This window comes from Labrus bergylta, chromosome 6, assembly GCF_963930695.1.
Source record: "Labrus bergylta chromosome 6, fLabBer1.1, whole genome shotgun sequence".
NCBI lineage: Eukaryota > Metazoa > Chordata > Actinopteri > Labriformes > Labridae > Labrus > Labrus bergylta.
The window spans coordinates 21,613,493-21,625,589 of NC_089200.1; the positions used below are offsets into that span (position 1 = coordinate 21,613,493).

The 12,097-nt window shown below is 43.6% G+C and overlaps 2 protein-coding genes across 3 annotated transcripts in view; one reads left to right on the forward strand and one right to left on the reverse strand.

Annotated features, from left to right (window-relative positions):
* Nucleotides 1-797: 797 nt before the first annotated feature.
* LOC109982542 (uncharacterized) overlaps nucleotides 798-12,097 on the forward strand; it is a 13,343-nt gene continuing 2,043 nt past the window's right edge. Inside the window, exons 1-3 of one of the 2 annotated variants that reach the window (XM_065955995.1) lie at nucleotides 798-2,621; nucleotides 5,986-7,023; nucleotides 10,298-10,452. In XM_065955995.1, the coding sequence (XP_065812067.1) occupies nucleotides 1,557-2,621; nucleotides 5,986-6,876 (1,956 nt within the window). In that variant the 5' untranslated portion in view covers nucleotides 798-1,556 and the 3' untranslated portion in view covers nucleotides 6,877-7,023; nucleotides 10,298-10,452. The remainder of the gene's footprint in view (nucleotides 2,622-5,985; nucleotides 7,024-10,297; nucleotides 10,453-12,097) is intronic. The other variant, XM_029276972.2, reaches the window with a different exon arrangement.
* Nucleotides 10,172-12,097, reverse strand: part of mydgf (myeloid-derived growth factor) — a 7,261-nt gene continuing 5,335 nt past the window's right edge. The window contains exon 6 of the mRNA XM_020631823.3: nucleotides 10,172-11,714. Within this exon, the coding sequence (XP_020487479.1) occupies nucleotides 11,635-11,714 (80 nt within the window). The 3' untranslated portion in view covers nucleotides 10,172-11,634. The remainder of the gene's footprint in view (nucleotides 11,715-12,097) is intronic.

Sequence of the window (12,097 nt, forward strand, 5' to 3'; positions counted from 1 at the left end):
TGTAGGCAGGAATCTTCTTAAAGCCTACAGATTACACAGAGCCTCTGTCTGTTTCCTCTCCACCCCCCTGCTACCTGTATTGTAAAAAAGATATGTCAGTGAATGAAGTCGTGTTTTCATAGGGCACTACCAGAGGAATACATTGCCATGCTGACTAACAGAATGACAGATGCTTTGAATGTCTCACTGCTGAGTGACAGCAAACTGTCAGGGCTTTTTGTGTGGCTGTGTTTCTGTCTTTTCATTTCAGATGCTGCCAGGGAGGGTCCCATCCAAGCAGCCACAGTGGCTGCGAAAAAATAGACACCTAGGAGGCATTTTTTGGGCTTGTCAGACACAAGAAATCTAATCCAGACAGCCAAGAATTTGAATTTGAATGAGAAACCCGAAAATAGCAGCTGTCTCCGCATAATTGGAACAAATGGAAGTTGGATATGCGGCAGAAAATAAAACAGGGAAAACAACTGGGATGTAACGGGACACTATTTGCTGACAGTTAGAATAATCTGGGGAGAGCCGTGCCAGGCAGGCTGTTGTTTAGAGGCAGGCAGCTTATAGTTTCTGTCAAACTGGTGCTGATCTCTGATCTTGTGGGTCGCAATTATGTGCCCCCCCTACTATTTCTCCTCCATCCCTTCCCGTTGCCATCCTCCCGTCTAAACCCCCTTTGGACTCCTAAGCAGCATTTAATTGTGAGGGGCTGAGCCGGGGAAGAAGTAATCAGATGAGAAAGGAAGCAAGGGGGGGATCACGTGGGTATACATTGGCTAACGGGGGGATTAATAACACTAGTTCAGCTGCTCTGCCGGGCACATAGGAGGTGGGGGGGAAAGGAGAGTGACAGAACGAGGGAGGAAAAGAAAGTAAGGAGAGAGTTGCAAAGCCAAAGGACGACAAGATGAGAGCAGCTAGTAGCACTGAGAAGAGATAGAGATGGGGAGAGAAGAGGGTAATAGAGAAAGGGAGTTAGAGCAGTGAGAGGGAGTGGGAGGAAGAAAGAGCCAGGAGAGGAGGCAGCGCAGCGCAGTGTAGGGGGGTGGTAGAGAGACAGGGAGAGAGAGAGAGAGAGAGCGCGAGAGAGAGAGAGATGTAGAGACAGGAAGCCTCCACTGCTTCTGAGCCAGTGAGACGCAGGCAGGCGGAGAGAGAAGACGGAGCGAGAGAGAGAGAAAGAGAGAGAGGCCCTCCAAGGCATCTCCGAGACCAGCCCAATGAGGGGATGAGGGGCTCAGGAGCACAGCAACAGAAAGGATAGTGGGAAGAGAAGAAGAAACGGAGGGATAAGAGAAAGGTTGGTTTTTCGGAAAAAGGCTTCAGTGGAAGAAGGGGAGTCGGGTTGGTGGGAGGGATCAGAAATGAGGAGGGGAAGGAGCAGATAAAAGTTTTGGAGAGGGAGAGAGAAGGAAAAAAGAGACTGAATATAGTCAGATAGTGTCATCAAAAAGACGGGAGAAGATTCATGGAAAAAGAGGATGAAGCTCTGTGTCCCAGGAGTCCTCCTGTTCGTCTTCTTTTTCTCCTTCTGTCTGTGAGGCTGCTGGACATCATCCATCACCATGTTCTCTGACAGCAGAGCTCCAGCGCCGGGGGAGCAGAAAGGCTTCAAACCCCACACCCCTCACTTCATCCCCTGGCTGCGAAATAGTCTGAAACCCCACCAAAGCGGAGACATAGGGCTCAACGGACAGTTCAAATCTGGTTCGGAGGCCCGCAACAACCTGACCCCTCTGGAGAGAGCCAAAGGCATTGGCTTCTTCTCCATCCAGGGGAAGGACCGAGCCAAGAAGGGTGACCTTCGGTGTAATGGCGTGGGGATGGCGAGGATGCTGCCGGTGGTGCTTAGGGGGCACAACATCCTGCAGGGGAGCCTGGGAAAGCAGAGGGAAGAGAGTCCTGCAAGGTGGAACCATTCTCCAGAACTGCAACCAGACCCAAGCACCCAGATCAGTCCAGAGGAGGCACCGCAAGATGTAAGCAAGGGCTCCACGAGGAACCACAGTGGAACCCTTCAGCCGCAGAATGACAGGGCCAGCACCAAGGTTAGGAAATATGGGCCGCTCGTAGGACCACCTCCTGCGCCTGCTGCTGAAGAGAAAAACTGTAAAGTTCCAGTGGTGATGGGCATGGAGGACAGAAGCAAGAAGTTATGGGACTACAGCAGCAACACCACTCACCGCCATAGAGACCTGCATTCCTCCAGTTGGGTCGGCACAGACAGGCCGGGGCTCTTAGAGAGGCAGCATGGCTTCACCTCAAGCTTCAGCTACATCAAACAGCAGAGCAGGAACTCGCAGAGCCAGAGAGACCTGAGGGAACCACCTGTGGATGGTTTCCACAGGCCACTCAATGGAGTCCTCTTCTCCACTGAGGTTCCTCAGAGCGGCCTGGGCTGCACCACAACACTGCAACGACCTAGGAAAGCCAGGCAAAGCTTGGAGCACATCTCGATCCTAGGCCAGAATCAGACGTGGGTGCAGTACAGGAAGAAGAATGGAGGGGAGTCGCAAAAGACGGAGGGAGGCTGCAGCAGGAAAGTGGTTCGAAAACAGATCAAACGAGTGGTGGATAATCTGGAGCAGGTTCTTACAGCATTGAGGGATGTACAGCAGGAGATGAGAGAGGTAATGTATCCGGGTATTTTTTTCAGAACAAGAAGGTGTTTATTTAACCATTTTGCCTGCACAAATGACATTTTTCACATAGACCAGTTCAGAACAAAATCAGAAAAGTTACTGCACCCTCCCTCATTAATTTACACGTTTCCTCATGCAGGAAATGTTCATGCTAACTCTATTAAACCTTAAGGGCTTGTAGATAACATTGCACGTCCTCAGCAGAATCTTACATGCATTAAAAAGTCAGCAGCAGGGTTGCAAGAATCATCCAGAGTCTGCAAACTGCTTCTCCAACTCTCCTCTGTTGTCTGTCACCAAACATTTACACAACCCGCACTCAAACATTTAAATAGGGGTGATTGAGACAATAGCTATATGCCCCATTTGCATGATGCATTCAGAGGTTGCTGATATGATGCTGTGTGACTTCAGGCAAAGCGGTATGCATCTCTACTCTATCACTCTCTCTGTCTCTCCTCCTCTAACATCTCCTCCTCCTGCACTCTCTCTCTCTCCATATGGACAGATGTCGCTCCAGGCACAGCTGGATAGCGTCCGACGCTTTGTTTATAATCCATTTATGTCCGAGCATTTCTGCCTTGTCCAGTGAGTGTGACACGTAAAATCTTGCCTCTCGCAATTTGATCTGCATCTATGAGGTTGCAGCTAAGCCAGAGTTAGTAACCTCATCATCCTCGCTGGGAAGGTTTTGTGTGACAGCATTAATATAAAATTGATGAAAGTGCATATGAGCCACACAAAAAGAAGGGAGAGAAGGAGGAGGAGGAAGAGGAGGAGGAGGAGGAGGAGGAGGAGGAGGGGGAGTTTCAGACTGTGATAGAAAATCCCAAATTTTCACAACAGAGACGACAGCTCAAAGAAGGATAAGGCACCCGAGAAAACTTTGGTCGCATATTTATTTCAAAGCCCTGTTTTATCATTCTGTTGCATGAGCAGCAACACTCAGTTATATTTAAAAATCAATCAATGCTATAAAAAGGAATTGGAGAGAGCCTGTAAAGCATTCTAGACAGACTATACAAATATTAAAGCAACACTAAAGACCTCTTACACAACAGAAGAATAAATCTGATTTTGACACACTCAAAAACAGTGCTATGACTCAACTGCAAGGAAAACAAAAACAAAGTCAAACCAAAAGAGTTAAATCAACTGATCTGCACTGCTGACTGCACATCAGCAGCATATGCAAAGACCTGAGGGGTCAATACACACTGTTTTTAATAAACACCCAGGGAAACACAGATAAAAAAAAACAGGGTCCTCTGCTCTTTTATCTCCTCTGATTTCTGATATTAACAAGCAGCACCTGCTCAGTCACTCCATGTGCATACACACGCTGCACTTCAAAGTAAAAGGGAAATGCCTGGCGCAAAGAGCTACAATTTAAAAAAAAGAAAAGAAAAGAAGCAAAGACAAACCAGGTCATCTTTTGACATCGGCAAGGATGTTGTTGAACACACAGAACAAAACAATAATTCATCTGTTCCAGCAGGGCTGAGGATTTATCTGTGCACGCTGAGCAGGTGGAGAGATAGGTCAAACATTTTCCCCAGTGTAATTTTCTCCAATCTCTCCTGTCTCCATGTGTGTGTGTGTGTGTGTGCGTGCGTGCGTGCTCATGTTCGTGTGTGTGTGTGCATGCATGTGTGTGTGTGTGTGTGTGTGTGTGTGTGTGTGTGTGTGCGTGCGTATGGCGCGCGGAATGGTTCAGCCCATATGTGTGAGTGTGTGTGACTGTCTGTATGACCATTATCTGAATTGTGCATATACTTTTACCGTGCTCACTTAAATATGCATTCACAGAGGTGTACACCTGTATATGATTCATTGTAAAGAGTGTTTTTTTCATTTTGCACGAAGAGGAACCAACCTAAATTAATTTGACACATTCCCTGTAGTAAGGCCACCCTTCTTAGCTTTTATTGCACTCGGTTGTAACTCGTGTGACACACTTAAAGATTACAGCTTCACAACTGGTCAGAAGGCGCTGTTAAAGAGTCAACATCTGGAGTGCTATATGTTATAAATGCAGGCATGGAAAATTCAGAGAAGAAAAACCACTCTAACATTTCACATCAGCGTTATTGTAGAGGCCACAGGGGTAAGATTGGTTGTGTTTATATTTTTCTTGTATTTTGTTTGAGATTAATGAAATTGAAAGAAGGGTTTTTGGATTATTGTTGGACTGTCCTGCGCTGACTGGGGGTTTAAGCTGCTGATCATGTAAACGCAGTGTATACAAAGTAAATCTTTTGGATTCATGTTTTTTCTCCTTTTCCTTTCAAACGTTGTGCTTAAAATTAATTAAAAGAATGCTTAAATAGCTCTCGCAGCTCACATTGATGAGCATCCGACCACAGACTTTCATTGCATCCAGCCTGTCATTGGGGAGAGGTTGCTGCTTCATGTGTTTTATTTATGAATTCAAATTGAATTGTTTTTGGTTTTAAGACCGTGGAACAAAATAAAAACATTCGCAGATGTCACCTTGGGCTAAGCAGTTTTTAGGTGTTCATAAAAGGCACTGCAGCATTTGGGTACTGCAGTTTCATTTATTGTGGACACTGGTGGAAAAAAAGAGATTAAATAGCCTAAAGAATTATCGCAAAAGGAAGATAAAAGACTTATTGGTGATAACTGTGTTTAAAAATGAGCTGTAAACGACATTTCCCATAATGCAAGGGTTTTAAGATTCAAGATTCCCTAATTGTCGTTTAGACTCTACAGACAAGTAAACAGTAGAACGAAACTCTGATGCATCCGGCATCCATCCATAAAAAATGCATGCACAAGCAGAGAGTACAGTGGGTGTCATATGAATGTACAAGGAGGGAAAAACATTAGTAAAGAAGCAGTGAGGTTCATGTATGAACGCACTTTGGGATTATTTGTTCCCACACATCCATGATGCAGATATATACACATAGCTCCCACTCACAACTTGACAAATTACATGTCTGCATAATTCACATATGCATCCATACAGCCAACGCCAGTCTTTACATACTCATGCGCATAAACTTTAGTTAGTGTAAGTAGTCGTCAGTTTGACATTTCCTGCCTGATAAACATCCTCATCCTTGTAACGCCATTTCGGTTAGAGCTTTCAGTCAAAGCTTTAAATTTCTGCTGCCAAGCTGAGGTAACCCTGATGACATCATCATGACATCAGCAGGGTCATTTTCTCAAACAACAAAGCTCCATTCAGAGCCACAGACGACATTATACAACTCTTGAAACTGATACTCATGGGTCAAATCAGCACAGCTCCCTATTTTCCAATCCCGTTTTTTCAATTCATCCCCAGACTGAATGAATTAATCTGTCCTTGTGTGTTCTTTTCCAGGTGGTGCATCAGATCGACTATCTCACCTCATCCATTGATCTGAATGACGAGGAGCAGTGGAGGACTGAAAGAGACGACAGCGACAAGCCTTCCAGCGACAGCAGCTCTGGTTCAGGTTCCAGCACTGGTGATGTCATGGTGGGAAGCACCAATCAGAGACCTTCAGGGAGACAACACCAGCCAGGAGCGTCAGTCTCATCTGGCACCCTCAGGAGAGATCATTGTTACAGCAGGAGCCAATCTCCGCCAAACGCTCTGCTGTGCCCAAGTCGTACTCTTCGCTTCACCTGCAGTCTGGGGTCTTCTCCCAGACGAGGTGGGCGCAGTCTTTCTTCATCAAACCCTCCTCATCTGCAAAACCATGCCTCAAATGACCCTAACATGTCTCCCCAAAGAATCCTTCCTGTGAGGCCTCCAACTCCCGGTCTTTCCCCTTTGACCATAAACCTCCATCACTCCAACAGCCCTTCCTCCCAGCCTCACTCCCCTGTACCTCTCTCCTCTATCAGGGTCTCCCCTCCCTCCACTGTGTCTCTAAATCCTCCCCCACCCTCCATCAACCACCCTTCTGTCATCAAAGAGAACAAAGTTGGGGAATATGAGACGCCAAAAATCGACAACCAATCTGTCCAATCTCCATCTGCGAGCTGCCCACCCACAGAACCAAAAACTCAACCTGTTTCTGATACCGACAGAGAGAGGCGAGCATCCTCAGCAGGCCCCGTTCACAGAACCTCAGAGGCTAAACTACAGACAGGACAATGCCGTAGAAGTCGCAAGCCACCGCCGTACCCCCACCACAGACTTTCTGATCCAACAGAGAAAGTTAAGGAGCCCCGCAAAGCTCCCCCATACCCCGAAAAAAGAAGGCTGCTCTCGACCACAGTGTGAGACAATGCAGCAGCAGGAGCAGGAGGCTGATCGAGACAAAGCCATATACACAACAACCAGCCACAAGTCGGCAAGCGTGCAGAGTGATTTAAGGCTCGTCAAGATGAGCTGAGACCAAGTTTCTAAGGTTACAGGACGTAACTTGGGGTGAGTATGTCAGGATGAACAGCTTGACTCTGTGGACATCCTCCTATACAAATCTCTTGAGTACTTGGGCTTCACAGGGCAATAAAACATATGTCTGGGTAACAGAAACTCACTATGCACACAGGCTCTCAGATTCCCTCAGATTGCCCACAGAATGGGCAAAGGAGAAGGCCTAACTAGATAGAATATGAAGGAAATTTAAATCATTGCATAATAACAAGAGACAGGGACATCCAGTCACATATGTCAGCATTGTCTGGGCTGGATAATTGCTGTCAAAGTCGGGATGATTTAACAAGAACTCGGCTACATTTTCAAGCAGGGGAGGGGAGGGGAGAGGCCTGGAGATCTGTGAGGGATTTTGAGACAGAAAAGGTTGCAAAATATGAAGAACTAAGCAAGGCCATATAGGAAGTTAACCGAACAAGAGACAGGGGGCAGCTGGTCGTTTGGCGTACCCTTCACAGGGCCCCTGGTGTTACAGAAATCCCATCTCCTTTGCTGCCTCTGGCTTGACCGACCCAGCCACAATCTCCATCTGTTCCCCTCAAAATGTCAGGAGACGTAAAGAGGGCGAAATCAGGGGCAGGTGGTTGCAAAAGGAAATAGGAAAAAACAGTAACTGCAATCCAAGCATTATTAAAGGTGCACTATGGAGTATGGTAGAGAAATGTGAAAGTTTACAGATTCTGTGGTATATGTTCATAACTCTATACACAAAATGTCCTCAGAGGAAAATGTGGTCCCTGGAACACTGTTTAAAATGCTACGCGAGAAGTTATGGTGGTGGGCCCGCAACAGTGAAAGTGTAACTTTCCTGTTAGCTTTATGGCTCCAAACAGTGTGCCAGGGACCCTTTTTTTCCTTTGAATAAAGTTTGTGTATTTAGTTAAAAAAAAAAAACATAGAAATGTTTCACTTCTCTAACTTACAAATTTCACTACCAAATCTACATACTAGTCTACTAGTACAACTTGAAATAAAACAGTACCTCTAATCGATGGCACATTATCTTGGCCATCTGAAGTTATTCTGAAATGTTACGATACCTTCTTGTGGCTTTTAAAAAATATATATATATATAATATCGGATTCGATCAGTCTCTCAACCCTCAGAAATACTGAAATATGAAAATAGCCAAAAGATATGTCACTATATCAAGGTGATGTCTATTCCTTAAACTAGCAAAGTAAAATACAGTGCACATGTTTGTAGTGTTTGTAGTTTATGAAGGAAGATGTTATCAAAGGCATAAATGTAGTTGGCTTATGAGTTTTTCAGTGTTTTGGACAGCTAAACGCTCTGATACACTAAAACATTTGTGAGTCGCCCCAGGATAATTTAATTGTTGGTTTTGTGTTTTGTGGGATTTTTTTTACATTATGAGTACTCATACTGGGAAATTTCAACAGCAATGCTGGCAGCTAAATGAGGCAGAAAAAAGCTTACATTAGAATGCAACCAAGCTCACAATGACTCAGCGATGTTCACCATCTAGGTATGCTATTATGCTACAATTGCTTATTGGTTTTAAACATGTAGCACAGTGTAGTCATGTCATTGTGGGTCATTATTGGGTGAAATGAAATTCTTATGGTAGAAATAGTAGAACAAAAGTTGTCCTTAGGGTTTAGACTTTCCCAAAGAGGTGCAACATAAATGTGTATTCAAATATATGGTGTTCAAAAATGAATGCTAAATGCCATAACACATGGCTATGTCTGTGGCTAAACTGGTTGAAACTGGTAGGCTAATAACCAGTGACAACAAGGTTACAAGTACACATTTGTTTTTATATCTGGTCTACTGTAGTCAGGGGTCTGCCAGTGGCACTAGAGATGGAGTCAGAGTTACAAAAGTTACATTGCTTCGAATGTTACATTGCAGTTCACTGAATAGTTGTTAAGGTGTTTCAGCCTTTTGTGTTGGACTGACATTAAGACACAGCCATCGCTGGAGGCTATTTGCTAGCTAGTCTCAAAATGTCTCTAATCAAGGCTTTTTCATGCAAGCTATTTTAATGTAAGCCAGTGTTTGGCAGCATCAAGTGTATCGAACTTCCTGGTTTTGGCACAATAGGGGAAAAAGTTGAAGTAAACATCTTTACTGGTACCAGATGGTAACAGTTGTGATATGTGTTTAGGGTCTAAATGACAGCATAGCTGCAGTTCTGAGTCTCGGAGGAGGGCTGAACAGGTCGTTAACAAAGAGCTATTGTACTAGAGACACTTGTTACTTAATGGAACAACCAGCTTGAGAACAAAGAGTCAAACTCTTTTCCACACGAGGCCACAAAAATGGAAATGAGAGTCTAAAATGGTCACATCTTTGCAGTAGGATGTTTTAATCTGTGGGAGTTTGTTGGCACAGCTTTTACCAGCTCTGCTCTTCTTACCAGTGCTACAACAAAATGGATTTTTTTCGACATGAAATACAGGTGTTCAATAGGAACAGACATTGTTAGATTATACTGAAAAGCAATGGTAACAATGATGTTTCGTTCTAAAATCTGAGAATGCAAACTAACAGATAATAATTTCCTGACAATCACGATTACTGATTTACTCTTGGCTTAACATGAAATGAATAAATCCCTCTGGACTCTATTTCTCTATAAGCCCTCAAAGGTCAACATGCTATACATTCCCATATGTGCAGCTGGATTTAGCAGATCCTCACCGTAAAGCCTTATTCCCCCGAAATTAACAAGAAACAATGAAAGCTCTTTATCTCATGGAAAACGTTTATCCGAGGACAATATACGTTAATTGAAGTGATTACAGAGAGCATTTTTCACATTGTTTATTTTAATATAAAGTTTCATTTTAAGGCTCATTTGTCTGCTGAAAACTGGCTGTTTTTTTTACAGCATGCAAACTGACTTTAATTTAGAAATACATTAGTGCTAGAATTACAATAGCTATTTTTTTTTGTTAGGACAGATATGACAGGCGCATACAAAAAGAAAACCTCCACCATGTTCACTGTGGCCTGGCCTTGACTTTCCTTCAGAATATAAAATACCTCTATGCTGGGGCTCAAATTTCTCCTCTCTTTTAATGTTACCCTTAAGCGAGGTTGTGGGAGGTTCAATCAGATCATGACTGAAATTACGAGAGAAGAAAGAAAAAAGAGTTATCTCCGACATAGTGACATTGTGTCTTTATTGAAACATCCATCACATTTCAGCATGAATCAGGACAGCAAAGAAGAAAGCATGTACAAAAAAAGTCACTTCTTGTGTTTGTTTGTTTTTTTTCTATCCTGGGTCAGCAATCGGATGTGGGTTTTTTTCCTGCTGTGATCCCAGAGGGAGCCTCGACTTTGACAAAGGGACGAACAAACTGAGCATGTCCTCAACTCCTCAGCAGAACTTCTCCAGACAGATGAGAGAATCCAAACCCAGACCAAACAACGTACGAATCTCTGTGAGTAATCCCACCTCAGAATCAAATCAGCAAAATCCTCAAATCTGAAATCAATCCCCAGAACTCATCTTGTGGACACTTGTGTGGATCTAAGAGGGTTGGATCAATGTAAGGAAGATAAAGGCAATCCTATACGCCACATAGGGGATCAGGGAGAGGAGGGGGACCTGTAATCACAGGGATGTACTTTTGAAACCTGCACAATCCTCGCTGATCCACACGTGGCACAGAAAGATGAAAGTAAAAGTTTGAAAAAGGGCTGCAGAATATGGGATGACATCTCTTCGCCATAAATACTCTTTGATCTTAACGCCTGTGCACGCCTTGTGTTTGATTTATATTGGGCTATTATTAAAATTGCAAAGTGACTGAAATATCCTGAGATAAGGAGCATATGTGTATCTTCTTCTGCATTGTATCCAGAAAAATCTAATTTAAAGGATCAACAACAAATATCCAATGAGAATGATCTTTAGTTTACAGTAAATCTGTTTTTTTTTTGCTCTGTAACAAGTATCCCCTCTGACCAAAAACAGCACAGAAAGTCATAAAAGTGGTACTAATTGGTGATTTATGGGATAAAATGCATGCGTGCAGCTGTCTAGAGCAGAATGAATTTGAGGAAAATGTAATTGTTTTTTTGCGCGTGTGATGCCGCTGTTGAGGATTACTCAATTTCTTCTCAGGATTACATAGGATGGATAAATCCCTCCATACTCTAAATATGTTATCTATACTCTCAAGCCCTAAGACACCAATCCTCTACACATTCACATACATCCCCACCGCATCAGAACTATATTTTCAGTAAATCTCACAGCTTCAGTTTCCAAGAAACAACGATGGAAGCACTTTATCTTATGGCAGAATTTTAACTAGGACATTATGTAGTAAAAAATTGGAATACGCAACAGATTCCTTGCTGCATTTTTTTATCACATGAAGTGTTTTCACTCATAAATCCTTCATTAAAACATAGCAGATGGTTTATGTACTGACATACAAAGTGCGGCAATAGCAGAATCATCCCTTTCAAGTTTTAAAAGTCATTCTAGAAATTCTCTCTCCTAAATCCACCCTTCATTTACTAAAGAGCTGAAACCAAGAGGCTCCTCCCAGAGCTCATCAAGGTGCTCTGATTGGTCAAAAACTTCACTGGAAAAAAGTCAGTTATCTGACCATCTACAGCTCGTCATGCCGTGTCCGTCCAATGGCAGTCAGCTTGGAGAGTTGAGCACTGAACTTTCCATCGTTGTGGGTCACTGTAGGTTAGAGAGAGAGTTTACATCAGAGACAGTTTTAAGACAGAAACAAGGACACGCGGCTTCACTGGTGATCCTGAAACTAGCCAGCATCATCTGAGAGCAAGAGGCGCCTTCAGGGCTGCAGAGCCAGCAGTTTGAGACCTGTAGGTCCAGACAAATCTGCACTAACTCACACAGAAACTAACAGATCAGCAGATCAGACTGACCGATGTAGATGTGCACCATCTTTGGATCAAAACAGTTATAGCTGCTGGCACCTCAATGCTAGTGCCACCTGCATACAATGAATGGTTCACCTGCAATTTCATATCTACTCAATCTATTGATTGTTTTTTTATATTTTAGGTATTAAATATATCCAAAATGTATCCGTTTTGTTC